This window comes from Hemiscyllium ocellatum, chromosome 23, assembly GCF_020745735.1.
Source record: "Hemiscyllium ocellatum isolate sHemOce1 chromosome 23, sHemOce1.pat.X.cur, whole genome shotgun sequence".
NCBI lineage: Eukaryota > Metazoa > Chordata > Chondrichthyes > Orectolobiformes > Hemiscylliidae > Hemiscyllium > Hemiscyllium ocellatum.
This window is the reverse complement of record NC_083423.1, coordinates 41,538,779-41,565,517: the sequence shown is the minus strand read 5'-3', so window position 1 is coordinate 41,565,517 and position 26,739 is coordinate 41,538,779. Positions and strand designations below refer to the sequence as shown.

At 41.1% G+C, this 26,739-nt stretch overlaps 1 protein-coding gene across 1 annotated transcript in view; it reads left to right on the top strand.

Annotated features, from left to right (window-relative positions):
- Positions 1 to 26,739, top strand: part of LOC132826614 (uncharacterized) — a 211,727-nt gene that overhangs the window by 172,616 nt on the left and 12,372 nt on the right. The window contains exons 50-60 of the mRNA XM_060842569.1: positions 3,509 to 3,572; positions 6,844 to 6,906; positions 14,228 to 14,595; positions 16,056 to 16,227; positions 16,343 to 16,581; positions 17,023 to 17,206; positions 18,134 to 18,347; positions 21,379 to 21,557; positions 22,810 to 22,879; positions 23,055 to 23,161; positions 23,774 to 23,805. Of these exons, the coding sequence (XP_060698552.1) occupies positions 3,509 to 3,572; positions 6,844 to 6,906; positions 14,228 to 14,595; positions 16,056 to 16,227; positions 16,343 to 16,581; positions 17,023 to 17,206; positions 18,134 to 18,347; positions 21,379 to 21,557; positions 22,810 to 22,879; positions 23,055 to 23,161; positions 23,774 to 23,805 (1,692 nt within the window). The remainder of the gene's footprint in view (positions 1 to 3,508; positions 3,573 to 6,843; positions 6,907 to 14,227; positions 14,596 to 16,055; positions 16,228 to 16,342; positions 16,582 to 17,022; positions 17,207 to 18,133; positions 18,348 to 21,378; positions 21,558 to 22,809; positions 22,880 to 23,054; positions 23,162 to 23,773; positions 23,806 to 26,739) is intronic.

The window sequence follows — 26,739 nt, the reverse complement described above, 5'->3', positions numbered from 1 at the left end:
ATGTACACCAAGTATTTTTTTGGAACATTGTGTGACGATTGGCATTCTGGTGATATCTGCTCCCAAACAGGAACGATGAATTTTGCTTTTGTAAAGTACAGTTAAATGTTCAGAATTTTTCTTTGTCACTTATGTAATTTGAATGCTCATTTTCTATTTGCTTCATGTGTGAGTTAAGTATTCTCCAACTTTTCTATTGGTGATCTGTGTTGGTAAATGGTCTTCCTGTTCCTATAAACACCTGCCAAACTACTTCAGTCCAAAGGATGTTGAATTTGTGGGACACACATGGAAGGGATTGTCTTCTAACCCTGATTCCAACTGAGACATTCAGTGTCAATTTGTCCAACACACTTCGAGATTCCTACGTGAATTACAGGACAACACGGATTATATTAAAGGAGTAGGATTACTGTGTGATCACTCTAGCAATTACATTATAGAGTCAGACCCTTCGGTGCAACTCTTCCACACTGATCAGATATCCTTACCTAATCTGGTGCCAATTGCCAGCACCTGGCACATATCCCTCTAAACCCTTCCAATTCATTAGCCCTTCTAGATGCCTTTTAAATGCTGTAATTGCACCAGCCTCTTCCACTTCCTCTGGCAGCTCATTCCGTTCAAGCATTACCCTTTGTGTGAAAAGCTTTCCATTTAGGTTCCTTTTATATCTTTGTCCCCCCTCACCCTAAACATATGGCCTTTTAATCTGGACTCGCCCACCACAGGGACCTTGTCTGTTTATCGTATCAGTGCCCCTTATGACTGTACAAACTTCTGTAAGGTCACCTCTCAGCCTCTGACACTCCTCTGACAGCCCCAGACTATTCAGCCTTTCCCGATCGTTCAAATACTCCAACTCTGTCAACATCCTTGTTAATCTTTTCTGAACCCTTTCAAGTTTCACAACATCCTTTCAAGTTTGCTGTGAAAATCAAATATCAACAATACTTCCAATGTCAACCGGTCTAAATTCAACTTCCACTGATACAGGTACACCTAGTGAATCTAAAATTCACAAGAGCTGGTGTGGGATCTGAAATTCACAAAGAGTCTCGAGGTCAGGATCTGGTCACATTGACATTGGATATTGAGTTCCCATAGACACTGTAGCCATGGGAACAATCTTACATTTTCATTGATCCACTGGGGTCTGGCTTCTGAGCTATGCCTCATTCGTCTGATTTCTAATCATTAAGCGACCGATAGAGAATGTTAAGATGTCCAGGTGTAACAGAGTGACAGCATGGAAATCTTTTCCCATGGGTTCCCAAATGATTTGTGTTAGGCAGAACATCGTATTGATCTCAATGATAATTCAGATAATTGCTTTTGTAGAGGAGTTTACATTTCATCCATGGGACCAGTGAGTATGTACATCCACCTCTCAGTTTTCAGTCTGACCATATGTAACCATGTCCCACACTGAGAATCTGAGCTTTCAAGTTGGGAAAGTGATGACTGCTCTCAAAATGGCTGCTGAGGGAGGTTTCACACAATGATCTAGGTTTCACTGTGTTGTGCTTTCCCCATCTCCAGATGAAGTCTGGTAGCAAATCCAAGGGATCTTCAGGTGATGGGTAACATTGATGTTATGAAGCAGGTGGATCAGCCAATCACATTCAGCATTATCACAGTGGCATTACAAGGTTTTGAGCAGCATGGTGTGCCTTCAGTTTTGAATAACCATGTCAAACATGAATAATAATTCTCAGTTTAGGATTACTATTGACACAAAGTTCACAGAAAGATAAAACATTTCATTTGTTAAATTGAATGCTGTGAATAGTATGATGCAGCAGCATGAGTCAATAATATGGAATTTTCTTAATGCAGTGACAAAATCAAATTGGGTGCTATGATTGTTAATGTGTGTCTTTCTCTTCAAAAGAAGCGACCACAACAACAGGGACAAGCACCACAACTGCAATGACTGTCAGTTCTACAACTGGTGAGCAAATTCAATTTTAACAATCAGGAAGCATTTTGCCCAAATATTTTTCTTCATGTTGGCATTTGACAATGTCTTTGCTTCTTCATCACCCAAACATAACTTGTGTTCTGAAGATCTGCATTAATTTGTGTCTAAATCGCTATTCAGTTTGAATGTATGAATCTCAATTCTCTCATTGAAGGAAAACACATATTTTGTTGTTACTTAGTTTACACAAATCTGTTGCACCCCTTTTTTCTCATGCCTTCACAAAGAAATGAAATGTAAATCTTTCACAACCTGTTGCATTCCAATTGGATGTAATGATTGTGAATGCATTTCTTGAGGTATAGTGGACAGCGAAGAGGGTTACCTCAGATTACAACAGGATCTGGACCAGATGGGCCAATGGGCTGAGAAGTGGCAGATGGAGTTTAATTTGGATAAATGTGAGGTGCCGCATTTTGTGAAAGCAAATCTTAGCAGGATTTATACACTTAATGGTAAGATCCTAGGAAGTGTTGCTGAACAAAGAGACCTTGGACTGTAGGTTCATAGCTCCTTGAAAGTGGAGTCGCAGATAGATAGGATATTGAATAAAGCATTTAGTATGTTTTCCTTTACTGGTCAGAGTATTGAGTGCAGGTGTTGGGAGGTCATGTTGTGGCTGTACAGGGCATTGGTTAGACCACTGTTGGAATATTGCAAGCGATTCTGGTCTCCTTCCTATCAAAAGGTTGTTATGAAACTTGAAAGGATTCAGAAAAGCTTTACAAGGATGTTGCCAGGGCTGGAGGATCTGAGCTACAGGGAGAAGCTGAACAGGCTGGTGCTGTTTTCCCTAGAGCGTCGGAGGCTGAGGGGTGACCTGATAGAGGTTTACAAAATTATGAGGGTCATCGATAAGATAAATAGACAAAGTCTTTTCCCTGGGGTTGGGGAGCCCAGAACAAGAGGGCATAGGTTTAGGGTAAGAGTGGAAAGATATAAAAGACACCTAAGGGGCAACTTTTTCACGCAGTTTATGGAATGAGCTGCCAGAGGATGTGGTGGAGGCTGGTACAATTGCAACATTTAAAAGTCATTTGAATAGCTTTATGAATAGGAAGGGTTTGGGGTGACATGGGCTGGGTGCTGGCAGGTGGGACAAGATCGGGTTGGGAATCTGGTCAGCATGGACGGGTTGGACTGAAGGGTCTGTTTCCATGCTGTACATCTCTATGACTCTATGACTCTAAGAATCAACAGCTACAACACAAACAACTACCACAACTGGATCTACAGCCAGTTCCACAACTGGTGAGTAACATCCCCTTTCACATTACATTACAATGTATTTTCACATCAGATTGCCTTCATAGCTTCAACCACTTGTCTCTGAAAGTATGTCCAAATATTCTTCAGAGCTCTTGTCCATTTCACATTCCTGTGGTGCCATGTAAATATACATTGATTAGATTGTCGAAACATTTCTGCAACTCAGGTCACTTCGCCTTTTTGATTAAAATTGCAAGAGTGGATTTTAAACTAAGTTAGCATCTGGTGATTTTGAATACCATTCATACCTTTCAGAAGAAACAACCACATCTATACAACCAACTACAACTGGCTCTACCAGTGCTTCGACTAGAGATGAGTGAGGAATTGCTTCATTGTGGAATAGCCAGGCCTGAGAGGGAAATGATATTGTTACTTTCGTTCTTTATCAGGGCACTTCTGACAAATAAATAGTTGCATCCTCGCGAAGCAATGTCTTAACTTCAAATCTAAAATACAAAAGTCAGCAGTGCTCGAGCACATCCAAATCACGGCAGGTACCGGGGTATCTGGCACTGGATATGTCTGTGTTTCTGTGATGCTGACATTTGCACAATAATGTCTTCTCCCAACTTGGGCGTATTGAATGTGATTGCATTTGTTTCACTTCAGAACAAACAACGACAACAACAGGGATAACCACCACACCACGTTCAACTGCCAGTTCCACAACGGGTGTGTGCTGTCTTTTTTCATTCCACATGATAAATAATGAAACAAGATAAATTAGTTTCAATTCACCTCCCTGGTCAGTGAAATTCCAGTGTCAGCTCAGTTTGATTTGTCAAAGACTCAGCTCAGGAGCTTGTGGGATCAAGTGATATGCCTGAGACTTGAATATCACCAACATCTGTAGCTTCAATCTCCAGCAGACAATCTTCCTGGTTTTGGATCGGGTTGGATTCCCACACAGCATGTAGATAAATGTTAATAAGTGATGTGTGCCAGTGGACCCCAACACCCAGGTTTGAATGTCTGCAGTATTGAGTATTCATTCTTATTATTCATCCACTCTGGACCTTAAATTTTTGCTGATGCACAAAATGTAACTGCATATTATTAGCACTCAAAGCAAAATACTGATTATCATGGAGATGTGATGATAATGACAATGATGAATGTGCACATGTGTATTCATCCACCTTCCATAAATTCAAACACTGAAAAATCAGTGTCATGACCTTCATCTTTCACAATGATACCATTTGATGCAGAGCTTGACATTGAAGTAGAGGAATAACAAAACTGACAGGGTTAAGCCGATTGATCCAAATGCTTATCTGTTCTGTGTATTTGTTGCAGTCTGCTTCTGAACCTCTTTCGGTACTGATTTAGTTCCATAGAGATGCCAGCATGGAAACAGACCCTTCGGTCCCACTCATTCATGCCGACCAGGTATCCCAACCCAATCTAGTACCATTTGCCAGCACCCGGCCCATTTCCTTCAAAATCCTTCCTATTTATATGCCCATCCTGGTGCCTTTCAAATATTGCAATTGTACTAGTCTCCATCACATCCTCTGGCAGCTCATTCCATACACGTTCTACTCTCTGCGTGAAAATGTTGCCCCTTAGGTCTCTTTTTTATCTTTACACTCTCAACCTAAACGTATGCCCTCTAGTTCTGGGCTCCCCAACCCCAGGAAAAAGGCTTTGCCTATTTATCCAATTTATCCTAAATTATGACCCTCATAATTTTGTAAACCTCTATAAAGTCACCCCTCACCCTCCGACGCTCCAGAGAAAACAGCCTTAGTCAGTTCAGCCTCTCCCGATAGCTCAAATCCTCCAACCCTTGTAACATCCTTGTAAATCTTTTCTGAACCCTTTCAAGTTTCACAACATCTTTCTGACAGGAGGGAGACCAGAATTGCACACAATATTCCAACAGTGGCCTAACCAATTTCCTGACCAGCCACAACATGATCTCCCAACTCCCATACTCAGTACTATGACTAATAAAGGAAAGCATACCAAGTGCCTTCTTCACTATTCTAGCCACCTGCGATTCCACTTTCAGGGAGCTATGAACTTGCACTCCAAGATCTCTTTGTTTAGCATGGACCTTACCATTAAGTGTATAAGTCCTGCTAAGATTTGCTTTCCCAAAATGCAGCGCCTCACATTTTTCTAAATTAAACTCCATCTGTCACTTCTCAACCCATTGGCCCATCTGATCAAGATTCAGTTGTAATCTGAGGTAATCTTCTCCACTATCCACTACACCTCCAGTTTTGGTGTCTTTCAACATTCTTTTGGTACGTTTCAGCAAACTTAATAACTATACATCTTATGCTCATATCTAAATCATTTATGTAAATGATAATAAGCAGTGGACCCAGCACCGATTTTTGTGGCACTCTCCTGGTCACAGGCCTTCAGTCTGAAAAACAACCCTCCACTACCACCCTCTGTCTTCTACCTTTGAGCCAGTTCTGTGTCCAAATGGCTAGTTCTCCCTGTAGTCCATGAGATCTAACATTGCTAACAAGTCTCCCATGGGGAACCTTGTTGAATGCCTTACTGAAGTCCATATAAATCACATCTACTGCTCTGCCCTCATCAATCCTCTTTGTTACTTCTTCAAAAAACTCAATCAAGTTTGTGAGAAATGATTTCCCATGCACAAAGCCACGTTGACTATCCCTAATCAGTCCTTGCCCTTCCAAATATTTATACATCTTGTCCCTCAGGATTCCCTCCAACAACTTGCCCACCACTGAGGTCAGGCTCACCGGTCTATAGTTCCCTAGCTTGTCTTTACCACCTTTCTTAAACAGTGGCACCACGGTTGCCAATCTCCAGTCTTCCGGCACCTCACCTGCAACTGTCGATGATACAAATATCTCAGCACGAGGCCCATCAATCACTTCCCCAGCTTCCCATAGATTTCAAGGGTACACTTGATCAGGTCCTGGGGATTTATCCACGCTTATGCATTTCAAGACAAACAGCACTTCCTCCTTTGTAATCTGAACATTTTCCAAGATGTCACCATCTATTTCCCTACAGCCTATATCTTCCATGTCTTTTTCCACAGTCAACACTGATGCAAAATATTTATTTCCAATCTCCCCCCATCTCCTGTGGTTTCCCACAAAGGATTCAAGTTCTATGGATTGATTGTTGTGAATGATTCTTTCTTTCAGAGCAAAAAACTACAACAACTGAGACAACAACCACAGCTAGTTCTACTGCCAGTTCCACATCCCATGAGTGAAGTCTTCTTTCATTAATCCTGAGGATTGTTTTTATTTAGAAAGGAATGTTACAGCTTCAGTTCTTGGCCAGTAAAAACCTTGGTCACCTTTTCTTCTTCTAGCAATTTGTTTCATCTGACTGTAATCAAACTCAGTCATATTATTTCTACACTGTGACCATTAACACCTGTGCACTTCAAAATAATCCCTCGTCTGCAGAGAGTTTTGGATTAATTCAAGTGGCAGACAAAAGAAATCTATAAATTCATACCTATTCATACATTTCCTTTTTATTTTGAATATACATCAAGCCTGACTTTTCTCCCAAAGCCGCTCCAGTTGGAATTGAAGGCATTGGTTAGATGATTTATGCTTTTGTTTGTTGTTTAGAAGAATCAACTACAACAACAGGGATAAGCACCACAACTGAGATGACAGCAAGTTCCACAACTGGTGAGTGATATCATTGGCAAGTGTACAAATGCAGAAACAGTAAGTGAACCTCAGCAGCCTCACCATGAAAGCATATTACTTCTGTTCAACATTTGGTCCAATTCATTTTGACCATGTGCTGTTATTTAAACATATTTTAATTGCCAAGCATGTCAGATTGGGATATGGTGCATGTCCATTAAAGCATATTCAGGAATTGCATTGGACTCTCGTGGCTTTTTTTTTAAACATCATTTTCTTTTCATACGAACGGTAATAAGAGTGCCCCCAACTACAACTTCCTCCACTGTGGCTACCACAGCAGGTGAATGATAGTTTCAATTATGTATACTAGAAGAGCCTTGGACATAAGGATCATGTTGGCGGCACGGTGGCACAGTGGTTAGCACTGCTGCCTCACAGCGCCTGAGACCCAGGTTCAATTCCCGCCTCAGGCGACTGACTGTGTGGAGTTTGCACGTTCTCCCCGTGTCTGCGTGGGTTTCCTCCAGGTGCTCCGGTTTCCTCCCACAGTCCAAAGATGTGCGGGTCAGGTGAATTGGCCATGCTAAATTGCCCGTAGTGTTAGGTAAGGGGTAAATGTAGGGGTAGGGGTATGGCTGTGTTGTGCTTCGGCGGGTCGGTGTGGACTTGTTGGGCCGACGGGCCTGTTTCCACACTGTAAGTCTAATCTAATCTAATCTTCCACTGCTTGTCAGAGAAAGTGCATTCCTTTGCTCTCGAAACAAATTCAAATTATTGTCAAAGCCAGAGATTGTTGGCTGAAATATTGACCAAATCTCATTTTGGTTTATTTCAACTGTAAAACAAATGTCATCATAAATGAGGCATTTTGTCGTCAGCCTCTGTGATTTTAGTGACAGGATTATTTTACAAATGTGTGATGAGATGATGCAAAAGATTCTACATATGCTGAAAGAATTAAATTGCTGGATGTCATTGTGGGTAAACATTCCATTTGGCTTTCAAAATGCATTGATATTTTAAGTGTCAGTGAAGTCTTCAATGGGCCAAATGGCCTGCCTCCACATTGTAAGCATTCTGTGATAAAAATGTACTGAATGGATTCAGTACCACAAGCCTGAAGTTCCAAAATGCTGCCATGTTTTGGAGTGCTTGTCATTTATGTTTGTAGATGACAGGCTTTATACTAGTCTGGAAATTGTTTGCTTAGGCAGCTGTAGTAAGAGTTTTTGATTGCATTTGCTTTTCTTCAATAGAAACCACAACAATATCAGAGACAACCACCACAGTCATCTCCACAACTAATGAATGGACTCTTCTTTATTGGATATGAGCAGTTAATCTGAAAATTGGTGGAGTTGAGTGTACGGATGATAGGTGGGATGATGGTCATACCACTTGGTGAAATTTAAATTCAATTAATAAATCTGAAATTAAACTGCAGATAGTGAAACTATGGTTGACTGTCATAAAAATCCATCTAGATCATTAATGTAGGAAATCTCTTATCCTTGCCTGGTGTGGCCCATGTGTCTCTCTTTCTGAGAGTATGAGGTAGGAGTAGAAATACGCCAGGCAAAAGTGAGGGCTGCAGATGCTGGAAACCAGAGTCTAGATTAGAGTGGTGCTGGAAACTCACAGCAGATCAGGCACATTCTGAGGAGCAGGAAAATCGACGTTTCAGGCAAAAGCTCTTCATCAGGACTGAAGGCAGGGAGTCTTCAGGGTGGAGCCTTCAGGCTTCTTTCTTTCACTCCTGAAAAAGGGCTTTTGACCGAAACATCGACTTTCCTGTGCCTCAGATGCTGCAGAAATAGGCCATTCAGGCCCTTGAGGCTGGTTGTCTATTCATTAAAATCATAGCTGGTCTGATTATGTTTCAAGTTGCATATTCCCATCTTCCCGATAACTTCTGAATCTCTTACCAAGAATCTATCCACTTCTGATGAAGGGCTTATGCCTGAAACGTCGAATTTCCTGTTCCTTGGATGCTGCCTGACCTGCTGCGCTTTTCTAGCAACATATTTTCAGTATCTATCCACTTCTGTCCATCTTTACACAATTCTGCACAAGAAATAAGACTCTCTTCATTTCTCTCCTAAAAAGCTGTTCCCCAATTTTTAATAATACTCCCTAATTCTGATCTAATCCACAACGGAAAAATTCTTTCAATCTTCACCTAGAATTATACAGTTCATTAATCATTCTTCTAAATCTAGTAGAAACAAATTCAATCTATCCAAACTTGCCTTGTAAGATTCGAAAGATGAAAGACCCACCATAATAGCTGAACTCTTTTTTTTCATTTTTTTTATAGGTATTTTATTGAAGAAAAAAATAAGGAAATTTTGAAACTTTTTTTTACAAAACTACAAAGTAATACATACAAGTACACACATTAATATACAATTAAATATATACATATATAAAAAAATAATAACCAGAAAACAAAAAAGAGGAAATGACACCAGAAAAGACAAAAGGGAACCTCAACTCTTAAATGCCCTCTGACATGGCCAAGTAAGCTACCCAGTTGTATCAGACTACTATAAAGTCTAAAGAAGGGAATAAAACTGGACTGACTACCCAGACAGCAGAATCAAAAAGGTAAATCTAATCTTGTCAATCCTGCAAAGTCCCTCTTACGAATATCAAAGGCATCTTGTGTGAAAGTTGGGAGCACTGTCCCATAGACTATAGTCAAGCAATAGTCATACCCATAACTCGACAGACGAAACCTCAAACACCACTGCCACCATCCCATCAAAGGTACTGACACAGTGGTATGCAGTCAGGAAGGAGTTCCGTGGAAGTTCCCTGGATCTCACATGGAGATGGAAGAACTGGACAATGTATAAATTACTAGCAGAATTAGGACACTGAGCTTTTCAGGCCTGCTGAACCATTCAATAAGATCATTAACGATATGCTCACAAGTTGAACTCCTTTTTCCTTGCTATCCCCAATGATCAGCATTAGGCAAAGAAATTAATCTAACCCTGACTTAAAAGTATTAAATTATACCACCTCCATTGGCTTTGAAGCAGGGAATACCAAAGTCAAACAACCACCAAAAATCCATAGCCACCACCTCCCCCCTCCCCCACACCCCATGAAGGGGGCATCTCCTAACTTTTAAATAGTGGGCATTAGTTCTGGATCTACACACATAGGAGGATACATCTTTTCCATATCCCACCTTGCCAAGTATAGTTAGGATCTTACAAAATTCATTAAGTCACCCCTTGCTCTTGTAAACTCCAACAGAAACAAATCCAATCTGTCCAAACTATCCTAAAAGAACAATTTTCTCATTCCAGGCATGATCTAATAAAAAAATCCTGTAGTTAAATAAGGAAGCCAAGACTACACATAGTATTCAAAATAGATAAAATTCCTCTGATAATGAAAGACAGCACTCCACTTCTTAACTACTGATTGTAGTTCCAAATTTGTTTTAACAACTCATGCTCCAGAGCACCTAGATCCCTCTGTATTTCAGTCTTTTCTCAATTTAGAAATACTTCATTAATGATTTTTTAAAACTCTTGCCAAAGTGAACAACTTTGCATTTTTCCACATTATACTCCTCCTGCCAGATTTCTTCCCATCACTTAATCTAATTATATTCATCTGAATCTTCTTATGGCACCTTCTCAATATACTTTCCAATCTCTCTTTAGGTCATATGAAAGTTTAGCTTCATACAATCGCTCCCTTCAACTAAGTTATACACAGTAAAAAGCTGAGGCGCCAGCAGAGAATCCTATGAGACTGCACTCAGCACACATCCTGCCAGTCAGAAAAAAATGACATTTATATAAGCTCTCTGACATCTGCCAGCCAGCCAATCTATTGTTTTACTAAAATGTGACCCTCAACACCATAAGCTCCTACCTGGCAACAACATACGTCCTGTAAAATGTCTTCTGGAAATTCAAGTACAGAATGTCAAGATTCTTCTTTATTAACAGCATGTGTTTCTCCTTTAAAGAACTCCAATAAACTGGTTAACTATGATTTTCCTGTCACAAAATCATGCTGATCCTTCCCAATTTGCTTCAGTTTATCTAAGTTTTCAGGTCTATCTGCTTACTGGTTGAATATAGTGCCTTCCCCGAGACAGTTGTCAAACTATCCAACTTGTAATTTCCTGGTTTCTGCCTCCCTTCTCAAAAGAGGAGTTTTACTTGCTATTTTCCAGTCTGATGGGATCATTCCAGAAGCTATCTAGAATCAAAGAATTAGGCCATTTTGTCCTACAAGTTCACAACACCTCTCCGAAGAGCATCCCACAGAAACTCAGCCTCTACCCTATAACACTGCATTCCCCATGGCCAACCTACCTCACCTGCACATCTTTGGACTGTGGGAGGAAACTGGACCAACTGGAAGAAACCAATGCAGACACAGGGAGACTGCGCAGACTCCACACAGACAGTCGTCCAAGGATAGAATTGAACCCAGATCCCTGATTCTGTGAGGCAGCAGTGCTTACCACTGAGCCACTGTGTCATGCCAATAGCTAATTCTGAAACAACCAGACTCAGACTGAGAAGTGGCAAATAACATTCATGACAAGCAATGACTATCTTCAAAAGATATGAACCTAGCCATCTCCCCGTGGCATTCAATGTCATTACTTTTCCTTAATCCTTCCTGGGTTTGCCATGGACTAGAAACTGAACTGAACCAGTCATCTAAATCATGTGACAACCACAGTGGGTCAGAGGTTAGGAACTCTCCAGTGACTAAGTCACCTCATGACTCCCATACACTGTCCTTCATCTACAAGGCAGAAATCAGGCATGTAATGAAATGCTCTCCACTTGCCTGGATGTGTGCATGTCCACAACATTCAAGAAGCTTCTCACCATCCAGGAGAAAGCAGCCGGCTTGACTGGAAGTCCATTAACTATTTTCAACATTCACGATCTTCATTACAGATGCAAAGTACCAACAATACGTACAAACTGTGCGATATACTGCAATAACTCATACAGGATTTTCCAAAAGCAAATTCCAAACCTGTGACCTCTATGACTGAGAAGGACAAGGACAGCAGATGCACGGGAACACCAAGAACCCTGAAATCCTCTCCTAGCCACACATTTTCCTATCTTGGAACCATATTGCCACTCCACAGCATCTCCTCCACTGTTGCATAGTTAAAATTTTGAAACGCTTCCAAAATGCACTATGGGTGGGCTTACAATTCAAGCTCTGCAGTATTTCAAAAAAACAGCACAATACCATCTTCTCAAAGTCAATTAGGGATGGATAATAAATGGTAGCCTAGCCAGCAGTACCCACATCCCATGAATGAATAAACTAAAAATATATGAGTGTAATTTAACTTTATCTCCTGGCTGCTGAAAACTTGCTCACAGCCTTGGTTCAAGGCTTTTAGAAGATGGTGTAATTGAATCCCACTGCAAGACAATGGCACAATGCTGCAGTATTTTGTCCATAGATGTGGAACAGTTCAATAGAAGTTCTTGGCGTGTCCAGGAAGAAAACAACATGGGAGGAAAGATTGGCAAATTGTTAACACACAGAAAATGCCTCAAAACAGAGCTATTGGAGTGGCATAACCTTCTACTGACACTCTCATCCGACTGGTTGAACTGGTCCTCACCCTCAACAACGTTTCCTTCCAATCCCCCACTTTCTCTAGACCAAAGGGGTTGCCGTGGGCACCCACATGGGCCCCAGCTCTGCCTGCTTGTTTGTCAGGTATATGGAACAGTCCATCTTCTGCATTTACAACATGACCATTCCCCACCTTTTCCACTGGCTACATCGATGACTGTATTGGCGCTACTCTGTGCTCCCATGAGGAGGTTGAATAGTTCATCAACTTCACAAACACCTTCCATCCTGATCTCAAAATCACCTGGATCATCTTGGACAAACTCCTCCTCTTCCTAGACTTTTCTATCTCCTCTTCCAGTGACCAACTGAACACAGACGTCTATTATACACCCACCAACTCCCACAGCTACCTGGACTACACCTCCTTCCACTCTGCCTCCTGTAAAAATGCTGTCCCTTAATCCCAATTCCTCCACCTACGCCGCATCTGCTAGGAGGAGGACCAATTCCACCATAGAATATCCCAGATGGCCTCTTTCTTCAAAGATCACAATTTCTCCTCCCATGTGCTCGGTGATGCCCTCCACAGCATCTCCTCCACTTCTCACACGTCCACCTTTGAACCTAGCTCCTCCAATCACAACAAGGTCAGAACTCCTGCAGTGCTCACCTTCCACCCAACCAACCTCCAGAAACATTGCATCATCCCCATCCGCCACTTCTTCAACTACAAACAGACCCCACCACTAAGAATATATTTCTCTCCTCACCCCTATCTATGTTCTGGGGAGACCATTCCCTCTGCAACTCTCTTGTCAGATCCACACCCCCTACCGTCCCAATCCTGGCACCTTCCTCTGTCACTGCAAGAATTGCAAACCCTATGCAACCTTCCCTCTCACCTCCATCCAAGGCCTCAAACGATCTTTCCACAGCTGACAAAAATTTACCTGTACTTTCACACACATTATCTATTGTATTCATTGCGCCTGATGTGGTCTCCTCTGCACTAGGGAGACTGGACACCAATTTACGGGTTGTATAAGAGAACATTTCTGGGACACCCACAACAACCAACCCCATTGCCATGTGACTGACCACTTCAATTCTCCCTCTCACTCCATCAAGGACATGCAGATCCTAGGGTTCCTCCAACGCCAAACCCTCACCACCTGACGCCTTGAATAAGAATACCTCATCTTCTACCTTGGGACCCTGTAATCACACAAGATAAATGTAGTTTTCACCAGTTTCCTCATTTCCCCACTCCCCACCTTATCCCAGTCCCAAGCCTCCAACTTGGCATCGCCCTCTTGACCTGCCAACCTTCTTTGCCACCTATCTGCTTCACCCTCCTGTCTGACCTATCACCTTTACCACCACATTCATCTGCCTATCACATTGCCAGCTACCTCCACCACACCCCCCAGCCCCACTCCCCTCCCATTTATCTCTCAGACTCCTGGAGCACAAGCCTCATTCCTGATGATTATCCTGCTCTTCAGATGCTGCCTGACCTGCTGTGCTTTTCCAGCATCACGGTCTCGACTCTGACCTCTAGCAGTTGCAGTCCTCACTTTCTCCATTTTGATTTCAGACTATTACACTCTACAAGAATGTAATGTTAAAGTACTCAATAAGGGAAGTATTCCAAAATATTTTAGTTTATAAAATGGCTTCAGTTATTTCATAACTTTGAAGATGATTGAACATTCTGTAGAAATTAGTATTTTATATTAACATGAATTCCTTTATTTTGCAGAGATTCCTTGCAGTGGAATTTTGTCTGAGTGGATTAATAAAAATACGCCAACTATTAATTCTCCACTTGATCATGAACAAATTCAAAATGTGTGTAAAGCTGCTACAAACCGGATAACGAATATTCAATGTGAAGCCGTCAAGTTTCCAGGATCTCCGATCAGTATAACCAATGATACAGTGACATGTGATTTAAACAGTGGATTAAACTGCACTAAACCAGCTGGTGATGACCTTTCATGTTTCGACTATCGCATTAGAGTGTGCTGTGAACCATTTGAAACAACAGCACTTCCAACCACGACTACCCCTGTCTCCAGCACTACTCCACCTGAAGAATGTTACTGTACTTCAGACCCACCAAGAAAGGTAATCAAGTTGCATAGAATTACTAATAAATTTAACACTGTAGTAAGTTAATACTTAAATCACTATATTTCTAATAAATGGATTTCAGCACTTTTCACAGCAGTCAGGAAACTTGCAGTTTCTTGCATTTTCTATGTCTGTCTGTCACCACCAGCTCAGACCGAAACCATCAGTTCACACCCTCCACAACCAAGTTGACCTCCCCTAATCTTCTAAAACCATTTCTTCTCCAGGATTCAGATTATTAATTGCTGCCTTTATAACATTAATAGCAGTGTCTTTGCTTCAATTTGATTGCGTAAACTCTCACTTGTGTTTTTATTACATCCAGGCTTGTCTACTTCAATATCATCCTGTTAGATATCTGACCTTCCAGGAACCAAAAATCATCGAAATCTCTCTTTCCCATACCCACCTCACATCAAGTCCTGTTTCCCAACATTCCTGTCATACTGACTCTCCACTGGCTCCTGCTTGACTTGTGCCTCAGTGATGAGATTCTCATCCTCGTCACACTGTTCCTCCCTGGCTCTCACTCCTTTCTATCTCTGCAAACCCCTCCAGCTCTGTGTCAATTTGCTTCACATGCCACCAGCTCTCGGCTCTTAGCCACATTCCCTTGCCTTGATTATCAGGAACTACACCTTCAGCTCTCTGGATCCTATATCGGGAATTCCATCCTTGTCTCACAAAAGAGACACTAAAGACCACATCTTTATCCAAGTCTGTACTAAACCCATCTCATTACAATGTCAACTTGTGTCCAATTACACATCTCTCAAGCGAAGCACCTTGAGCATCTATTTCTTAGATTAAGTATAATTTAAATGGTCAAGTCGAGGTTGACACTTGTTATCTTTGGAATATGTCATTTACAGTGATGGAAGTAATGCCATTTGGATGTCTTCCTTCTCTAAACAACATCCATAACCATTTCTTCACCCTTTTTCATACATTTTCTTTTGAGGGGATCCTTGTTTCTGAAGCTGAAAACTGCCTGTCTCCCATCGCTAGCCCAAATCTTTCACCTTGCATCTGCACCACCCCTCACAATCAACATTTCCACTTCTGAGAGTATAACAGGGTGAAGCTGATGAACAGATGGAACAAATTGAGATGTTTTGTTGACCTTCTAATGCACATCACCTTCCTGAATTGGAGAAGGCAGAGCAGGGCTATAGCCTCCTGACATGTCTGATTTACATTTTACACTTCACCTCAATATAATCCAAACATTGATACAGAAAACAGTGCATGCATTCCAAGAGCGACATTATATTCAGCAACAATCAGGAATTAGAACAACCTAGTTGATGTGGTGCTGTGGCTTCAGTAAAATTGTTATCATTGAAGAGAGAAAGCTGTTTCTTTTCCTAATCAATAATGTGAAATCAATATCAAACAGTTCAACCAATCGGAATGTTTGCTGATGTATTAATTTACTTGTTACTCTATCCTAGTGCAATGAAACTTGGAAAGAGAACTGTGAGACCATTACCTGTGTTATGCCACAAACATATAAAATTACACAGGTTAACTGTACGATACCCATGAAACCGACATGTTACAGTCAATTAGACCCCATCTCTGTCCCAACTGAAGATGGCTGCTGTTCGACATGGGACTGTAATTGTAAGTAGCTTTATGATTAATTCAAATTCATTGTTTCTGAATTTCTGTTCATAAATAATATTCATATCACATCATTTTTATCTAAAGATAGATAGCATTTTCTTTTTAATTTTAGGTAACTGTGAAATATGGGGGAGAAAACATTATCATACCTTTGATGGAATATACTACAAATTCCTCGAAGATTGTGCATATGTTCTCGTAGAAGAAAAGGTTCCAAGATACAATTTCTCTGTGATACTTGATAACTCTGACTGCAATAAACAAAGATCCAAGCGCTGCCGTAAATCGCTCATTATTAACTACAGTGGGCATATCATTAATTTTTCAGCTAAAAACCGACAAAAGCCCATAGTAAGTATTCATGTGTTTATATATGCTGTGTAATATGACAGCCATTAATCATTATCAGGATCAGTGTCTTGTTTCTTTATTCTGTCATGACATAAACATTGATGTGTGAAGAAAATGCAGTGAATTCTGAAAATTGTGTTCATACCCAGCCCAGGTGAGGTTTTCTCTCAAGTTTATGGTTGCAGATAATATTTGGATAGCTTCACCCAAGCATCATGTATTTTCAATCGACCGTTTTTATTTTGCTGCATTTGCTGATGGTAGAACTGGCATTAAACTGAGTAAAAGCTTGTCCCCAGTTCAAAATGGACCTTGTAATTCCTTCATAAATATTTATCTCTCGTCGTACTGTCATTCTCTTTGCACGATTTGGCAATAAACTTTTCAAGAATAGAGCCATCAAATGATGTGTTAATAGGCTTCTTGTCAATTTTCTTACAGGTAACTGTCGATGAAGTAGAAGTGAGCTTTCCATATCATGCAGAAGGATTTCATATTACAAAAAATTACAAACAAGTAACCATTTCTATTCCTGGTATTCGAACCACAATCACTGGCAAAAAAAACAACTTCCACATTCAAGTACCAGAACAGTACTTCTTAGACAACACCCAAGGACAATGTGGTATGTTTATGTGTGACAGAACAGTAGTATACACTACAGTAATCAGTTATCCTTATATTGTGCCTTTTGAATTTTAAGAGCTTCCAAAGCTTTTCACATCAACTTTACAAAACAAAGTTTGACAGCAAACCACATAAAGAGGTCTTACATCAGCTGATCAAAACCTTTGACCAAAGAAGTAGTTTTTCAGGGTGTTTTAAATGAGGAAAGAGAGGAGGAAGAGGTGTTTGAAGGAAGTTTCAGAACATGCGGCTTTGGCAGCTGAAGCCATGCCCAGTAATGGTGCCAGGATTCTCAAGAGGTCAAATTCCAATAAACACAAATATTTAGAAGTTTACAGTGATTCTGTGGGGGCTCATGAAGGGACTTTAGAACAAAAAATAAAATGTTACTCACAGACTGCTGCTTAATTGGGAATCAATCTTTGTCAGTGAGCACAGGGATGACCAGACACAAGGAGTTGGTTCAAGACATGAGAAGGGACCAGCTCAGAGTGCAGTGAGGAATCAAGTCTAGAGATTCTGATGATATGAATAAGGATTCAGCAGCAGGATCAGATCAGTTATTAGAGATAGGATAAGATCAGTTAGTGTTATCCATGTGGAAATAGTGAGTCTTTGTAATGATCAGCAGTTCACCACTGGGTCATTCTCAACACCAGACTAAAAACTGTTGTCTGGTTTAGTCTCAGACTCCTGGGCATGGAGAGAATTTGATGGAAGCTAGACAACAGAGTTTGGAGTGTGAATTGAAAGCAACAAAAATGTGAATTTTGGAATATAGACCATATTAATTGATGTGAACCATGGTGTACTAATGAAGGAGCAGTGCTCCGAAAGCTAGTACTTCTAAATAAACCTGTTGGACCATAACCTGGTGCTGGGTGATTTTTAATATTATCAATGTGGAATATTTTCCATTTCACAGGTTCGTGTTCTAGAAATATAAAGGATGAATGTGTAAGAAAGAATGGAAAGATAGAACCTGATGACTGCTGTCACAAAACTGCATTGGATTGGAAAGTTGATGATCCTAGTAAGCCACATTGCCAAGCAGCTCCTACAAATGTGTCTTGTGAAGTGCCTCCTACTGTCCCTCCATGTGAATCTGGGAAAACTGTGTGTGATGTCCTATCAGGAGTGTACGTATATTTTTTGTGTTTTATTAATGCGATCAAATTTATCCAGATATTCATTTCATACAACTTTTTTGAATGAATGCTTATTATGTCAAGGAGAAAGTCATATGCTGGAGGCCAAAGGCATTGTAAATCATGGCAGAAGGCCACAGGAAGTGAGCTTGAATGATTCGACCAGAGGCAGGAATCTCTAGTTTGCAGAAACCTAGTGACCAGAAAGTGTGTGGCCATTACTGGCACTTCACTGGCAGCATGTGGTAGAGAAAGCTGCCACATGAAACAACTGCCAGGGTCATCCATGCTGCCAACAGTTTCCCAGTAGGAGATCTTTCAGTCCTGTGGATTCAGTTCTAAGTTACGAAGGCAAATGTAATTTTAGCATTCATTTTGAGGGGTTAGAGTACAAGAACAGAGACGTATTGCTGGGACTGTATAAGGCTCCGGTCAGACCACTTATGGAATATTGCAAGCAGTTTTAGGCCATGTATTCCTGCATCCGGGAAACAACATTTCGGGCAAAAGACCTTCATTTAGAATGAAGGACCCTCATTCCTGATAAAGGTCTTACCCCCGAAATATTGACTTATCTGATCCTCGGATGATGCTTGACCTGTTGTGCTTTTCCAGCACCACACTCTGGGCTCACAATTTTGACTCACCACATTCTCACCACAATTTCCAGCATCTGCAGTCCTCACTTTTGCCTGGTCTTAGAGGGGGTCCAGAGGTGGTTTACAAGAATTATTCCAGGAATGAAGGGCTTATTGTAAGAGGAAATTTTGAAAACTCAGGATCTGTACTCGATGGAGTCCAGAAGAATATGGGTGATCTCATTGAAACTTACAGTACACAGAGGGGCCTGGATAGAGCGGAGGTTGGGAACCTGCACCCACGAGTAGGAGAGACTAGGAACTGAGGGTACAGCCTCAAAGTAAAGGGATGACCCTTTACAACTGAGATGAGGAGGATTTTTTTTCAGTTTGAGGGTGGTGGATCTGTGGAACTCATTGCCACAAAGGGCTGTGGAGGCCATGATAATGAATGTATTTAAGACAGAACTAGATAGGGGATCAAAGTTTACAGGTAGAAGAGGTTGAGAAATATATCAGCCATGACTAAATGGTAGAGCAGACTTAATGGGCTGAATGGCCTAATTTTGCTTCTTTATCTAGTTGTCTATGGTCTAAATGTGGCCATAGCATGACCCATTTAAAGGGGCCTCTGCTGGTAATGACCATCTATTTGTCACCCTTTATTATTGTAGAGACGAATCCTCTTCCCCTATGCTTAAGCATGGAGGCAGCCTGTCCTGTCATCTCGTCAGTGCGACTGGTCAATCTCCTCAGCAAGACAACTTGTTTTTATGCAAATATTATAGTCATACCTTTTTTTCCCACCAAGTGTTTTAGATTGTTTGGTAAATAGAAAATGTAATAGACTTTCATTGTGATGGCTAACTGTCTGCTTTTTAACCAGCTCCTTTTTTGAATGGCCAAGGACATTACTTGCCCATCTCTGAATGTTGCTTTGCTTCCAGGATGGCAGCCATTCCTCTCCCATCGTAACCTACTTGCCTTGTTTGCCATTTCCATTCATTTGAGAGAAGCATCCAGTATGGCTCATAATTCATTAAAAGGTAGAAGAGTGTTTCAGGAGCAACGTTGACATGCACCTTCTTACAATTTATTTGTGAATCATTTTGGGAAATACCATTTTGATGTTAACAACATAAATGGAATGGTGTTGTCCTTTTGTAGATTAATAAAGTTTCATGAATTCAGACAAGGTGACCAATCAGGGGGATTTGAAAGAAATGACTCTCAGCTGATCAAAACAAAAGTTTGATTTTGTACAGCGAAGCTTGTTTTGAACAGCCGTGCTGTTTTGAATAAAAACAACCCCCTGTGATTTGTTCAACTGCTTGTCTGATAGACACATGACCAGTGGATTTTAAACATAATTGAAGAATTAAGGCCATTAACACTTTATTTTAGAAACAGCCTTGATAATTCACTTGGAGTATCTGCGCCTAATACTTTTTTTTAATAAAGACTAAAATAATTATATTAATTATTTTGCATTACACAATATAAATCAGCTTTGCATCAGTAGGTAATTGTGAAATTATGCAATGGCATACATATCACTTTGAGTTCCTCTCTTGCCTATTCAGCCAGAGGGCCGCTGAGCTTGACATGTATGCTCAAACTGTCAGGAAGTATGTAAATGCCAGATTCATCAGCCCCACCCACAAGGTAGACCAAAATATTACCTGATCATAATGGAATGCCATCCATGCTCTCAAAACAAATTGCAACATTGTCATCAAACCAGCAGATAAGGAGGAGCCATTGTCATTTAGAATAGAACAGATTACTGCAAGGAAGTGTACTGACAACTGAATAACCAGGAACACTACAGGCAACTACCAGCCGATCTGACCCGTGAACTAAACACATTGATCAGGACTTTGAATCCCGTCCTTCAGAGTTCCCTATGCATCCTCATCCCACGTACTTCTCTCGTAGGCGACTTCTACTGCCTTCCGAAGATACACAAAGCCAATACCCCTGGACGCCCCATCGTATCAGGCAATGGGACCCTATGTGAGAACCTCTCTAGCTATGTTGAAGGCATCTTGAAACCCTTTATACAGGGAATCCCCAGCTTCTGTCACAACACTACAGACTTCAAATCATGACTATTCAACATAGACGTTAATTCTTTTTCACATAGTCTTATTGCTGCTAAGATAACATGGGAAAGAATTTTATATGCCGGTGCATTGAAACATAGGACATAAGACATAGGACAATACAGCGCAGAACAGGCCCTTCGGTCCTCGATGTTGCACCAACCTGTGAACTATTCTCAGACATCCCCCTACACTATCCCATCATCATCCATGTGCTTATCCATATATTGGGCATTACAGGCCTAATTCATACTTAGAATAAAGTCTCAAAGCTTTCTTAGGAGGGGAATTATTTGGCTGTTCCTGATATTTAATTGGTTTTACACTCCCATTTTACAGGGCTTTCAAAAAATGCAGAGAAAAAAAACAACTGAGTGATTACATCACAGCATGTCTGGATGATCATTGTGCCGTGAATTCTACAGAGACAGACTGTTCTAGCCTGGAAGCTGCTGCCAAGACTTGTATTGCAGCAGGGAAATGTGTTGACTGGAGAAACTCAACAAACGGATTATGTCGTGAGTGCTATGAACCTATAAAATGATTGTTAAAACTTCAAATTAAATATCTATATATTAAATTTGTATCCACATTATTTAGATTAGAGAGATGGAATCAAGGAACTGGTGAAGTTATGTTCCCATTGATTTGTCTCGGTATGATTTGTTAACATGGAAGTGATCAGAATGTTTCAGGAGTCAGAAAACTGAGCCTGAACTGAATTTTTTTAATCATTAATCCCACAGGATTAGTGATTGGATTCAGGCAGAAATCATTTTCATTAGGAAAGTCAATGAACTGATCTGCCCTTTCAGCAGCCTTTGGATTGACAGGTTGAAGACAGCCAATGGATGTGCAATGATCCATCACAGGACAGCCAAGTCCTATGGACTTCTGGCTGGAAATGTTTCAGAGCAGCTTTGAGCAGAGGTTTGACCTGTTAGAGTGTGGTCAAGCTCATTTGCTCATTGTCTGCATTTTACACAGGAGCCAGGTTCTAAGACACTTGCCTACTGTTTCCTACAACGAATCAATGGTTGAGTATGAAATGATTGCTTTCAGTTTTTAGTGTCAACTCATTTCAACATGAAGAAAGATTTGGAAGGGAATTAACAGTTCTTCTGTTGTCAATGGTAAGATGATGAGATTTTTTCCAGAATTGGACAAGAATCACAAATGGATAAGTCACAACTCTGTTCTCATTAATGGAGAGGGAGTGCTAGAAGCACTTTGTACCTAGATGTCATTTATGAGAAGAAAAGCAAGCTTTGTGAACTTTTTAAGGCCTTGAAGACCCATTTTGAGTACTCGACTAATATAATTTATGCATTATTTGGGTAAACAGTAGCACACAGGAAGAGAGGGAGAGTTTGCATCATTACATGACTACAAGCTGAACCTTCTGAGCTTTGACAACTGAAGGATAATTGTAATGATATAGGATTGTGTTAAAGCTAAGAGATCCTGCTATGAGAGTGCATTTGCTGATGCTTACTCTCAGGAGGCTACTGATCTCTGTAGTAGCATAAACCAACAGCTGAGGGCTATTGATGGGCAAACCCATGAGGCCGTGCACTGTAAAAGGAGAGTTCCTGTCTTCCGAGCATGAACAGGAAGGGTCAATTTGAGATGAATGAGCAGAAAGATCAAAGCAGTAATCCTATTCCAAACATAATTATTATCCAAACAGCCACACTGGTTTTGACAATTGTAATTAACATCAGTATTTTGAATGTCCCTATCTAACTTGTTCTTGCATTTTATTTTAAGCACACGCCTGCACAGAGGGATTCACCTATAAAGCCTGCGCCAAATACAATCATGATTATTGTAAGGACGGGTAGGTATTTATCATACATTCTGAATTATCCAAATTAGGATCATTGCTTTTAACAGCAGATGTCGATATTTTGAAGTATCGGTTTGAGAAATGTTTTTTTTAAAAAATCCTGCCATGCCTTTAGTTCCTTCACTTTTGAATAAACATGACATACATTTACAATCTTTCTTTTCAGTGAGAAGAAATATGGGGAGAGACTTCATGAACGCATTGAAGGCTGCTTTTGTGAAAATGGATTAATGCTGTCTGAGGATGGAACCCGATGTGTTTCTTCATGTGGTAGTGAGTAACTCTGAAAATGCACCACAGTCAGTTCTGCTATAATGGAGTCGCACCGTTCTCATGCAATCCTGTGTCATATGAAAATCATGTCATTTAAACTAATGCAGCTGGAATTATGTTATAATCAGTACACACTTTAAAAGTTTGTGATTTATGGTGGCTCAGTGGTTAGCACTGCTGCCTCACAGCGCTAGGGACATGGGTTCATTTCCAGCCTCGGGTGACTGTGTGGGGTTTGCACATTCTCCCTGTGTCTATGTGGGTCTTCTCCAGGTGCTCCGGTTTTCTCCCATAGTCCAGAGATGTGCAGGTTAGGTGTATTGGCCATTCTAAATTGCCTGCTGTATTCAGGAATGTGTAGGTTAGGTGAATTCGCCATGGGTAAATGTAGAGTAATTAGGTAGAGCCGAAAGGCCTGGTTTCACATTGTAGGGATTGTATGACAATCTATTCTACGACTTTTATAGTGAACTTACATTAACAAATGGGTGTTATAGCAGAACGAGCTGTACTGATAAATTAAAACTAAAATATTGATAAACACTGTGCACAAGTGTCATCACTGGCAAAGGTGGCACTCATTTAACAATGTGACACTTCTCATTTCCACAGAATGCAAAGACTATGCAGGAAACGTACGATATGTGAGTGTCTCCTCTTTATTGCTTTTACCAATTTCTACATTTCAAACTAAAATAATACAGCAATAAAATAGTGTCCTGCTAGTATCTGACCAGAATTTCATTGAGCATACACGATAAGATAAGAATTCATTAATTTGAGTCACTTCATTAATTTGAGTCACTTCATTAATTTTTCAAGATGTTATTGATCTGGGACCATGATTTATTTGTAAAATTTCAACAACTAATCCATGATATTATGTAATAATGTTGTAGAATTGCGCTTTACCAATTGTACAAAGTTAGTTTGAAACTCATGGTACTGAAGAAGGCCATCTGCCCACCCAGATTCTTTAGAACTACTATCCAGTTAGTATCCTTATTCCCTTTGTGATTGACATTGGCGTGATTCACTCTATGCTGGCTTTAGCTTTGGTTCAAAGGTATAAATTTCCCCTCTCTGGTAAGCATGTGCAAGTATCTGGTTTCATGGGTGAAAGTGCTGTTTATCCAATTACACAGCCACTCATTGTCCAGTTTGAGGGCCGTAACTGTTGTATCTCCTTCACTGTTTCTCAAACCCTCGGTGGCAACCTGTCAACCTGGCCAGACATGATTTACTCCGCCCTTTGTAGGTGGCAATTGTGTGCCTCAATAGGGACATATCAATATCTGTTGGCCCACATGCCCACCCTCACAACTTCCCCTTCTTCACTAATGATCAGTTGATTTTGATCCCTCTGACTTCACCTCTCCTTGAGATATTTCTGATATTCATGTCACTCTTTGCTACGATCACACAGGCTGCTCCACTGAACTACAAAATGTCTATCAAGGGGGGATGCTACTAAGAATTGTAGCTCGGTAACCTCAGACTGTAACATTTATTGGCCTAACTGAGGAAATGGAAGAGTTCTGCCTTCCTTGCAGACTCTGGTGTCAATCAGGACTCCTGGCCCCTCATGTTATGAGGCCTACAGAGCCAAATCCCTAGGACTTTTAGATGTGGCTCTGCACCAGCAAGCAGATCCTTTCTATACTAAACTTTCCCTCAGGGTTAGTCTGGAGTATTTTCCCCAGCCTTTCTGCGTGACTGGCATGCTGGCCCACCACATCACTGATAAGCCTCTGACCTCAGAGGTTCCTCCAGACCTATGGGCAGTGTCCATACACAAAGGAGGACTCACTAATGTCCCCCCGATCCATATGAAAATGAAACCTGGTTTGCCCTTACCCTCAATTCCGCAATACCCCTTACATTCAGAGGCTGAGGAAGAAGTCTGTACCATGATTCAGTCTTTCCCTTGACAGGAAATTTTAGTTCCATGCCAATCACCTTGCAACACCCCAATCCTCCTGGTTCCAAAAATCGGAAGACCATCCCAGTGGCACTTTGTCCAAGATCTCCATCAGATTGTGGAATCTTTGCATCCCATTGTCCCCAACCCAGCTACAATTCTTAGTAGCATCCCCCCTGAAACATATGCTTTCACCCTTGTTGACTTACAGTATGGCTTTTTTGCGATTCCCCTCATCCCTGACTCGCAGTATTTGTTTGCCTTTGTGTTTAAAGGTAGCCAGTACACTTGGACGCAGATCCCAAAGGGCTTCATTCATTCTCCGGCTCTGTTTTTGTAGGCGTTACACTCCCAGTTGGTGACACTGATGCCCCCTGGGGGATCCACTATCATTCTATACATGGATGATTTACTCCTTGCTAGCCCTGATTTGGTTAATAACCAACAGGACACTGTTTACCTTCTCACGCATCTCTATTTGTGGGGATATGTGGACCTATCCGCTAAGTTTCATAAAGGTCAAAGGCAAGTTAGATTTTTAGGTGTCCTGATCAGCACGACTGATTGTTTCCTTACTCAAGAATACACTCATCCTATTTTGCAAACTCCACCCCCTATCTCACCCAAGTGGACGAGGGCCTTTTTAGGGCTGGTGAACCTTTGCAAATGATGGCTTCCAAACGTACAGCTCATACTCAAGAGCTTATTCCATGTTTATCTCTAATGGGGCCCCTTAAGTTTCAGCTGTCCAACTGGGCGAAATAATCATTTTTTGCCCTCAAGGATGTCTTGGCTACTGTCCCAGTGCTAGGGCACATAAAACCGATAGTTGCATGATGCGAAAACTGGCCAACCTCTAGTTGTAATACAATACAAGTTAAGACTATAGTAAACGTCAAAGTATTACTAACTTCAGCAGGACATGGTGCAGGGTAAGTCCACGTAAATTCTTTAACCTCAGTAAACCTTGTCAGAGTTTGATTAGTTGGCTCCACATAACTTCTGGAATACTAACTAAGGCTAAATAAGGACATTCCACAAAACCAACTGAGCGCCCAACAAGGATTAGATCAGAGGATGGCATAAGGTCACAAGGTTTGGGAAGTCAATATGATGAACATCGGAAGTAATAACACAGATCATAATTCAACGCACCGCTCTAATGGATGACAAACTCTGGCACCTGGTCATCAATTCAGCTTGAGGGTTGCTAACAGACCTAAGTGAATAATTGGCACAGGGTGGCAATGAAGGGAAGGTCTCCTCATCCACAGGCTGAAGAGAAATATTATGGAGAGTCTGATCAAGGGAGGAACAGGGCTTTCCTACCACCAGGATTTCAACACGGGACTTAGTGCGGGAAGCAACAGGGTCAGCGGGAGGTGAATCAGAAGTCGAAGGTAGGACAGGGGCCATGGGGTGAACAGGAAGCATAAAACCCTCTTCTTTTGTCATATCACATGAATTGGGAAACATTGGCATGCCAGAGCAACTGGCAGGATCCTCCTTTCTTGGAGCCTGCTGGGCTAGTCCTGCCTGCTTGTTAGTTGCAGCTGTTTGCTTAATGTCTTGATGTTTCAAATCCCATATGGCAGACTTGAATTTTGAAGTTTCACAATCTTACTCTTCAAAATTGATGTTTCGGGCAAAAACCCTT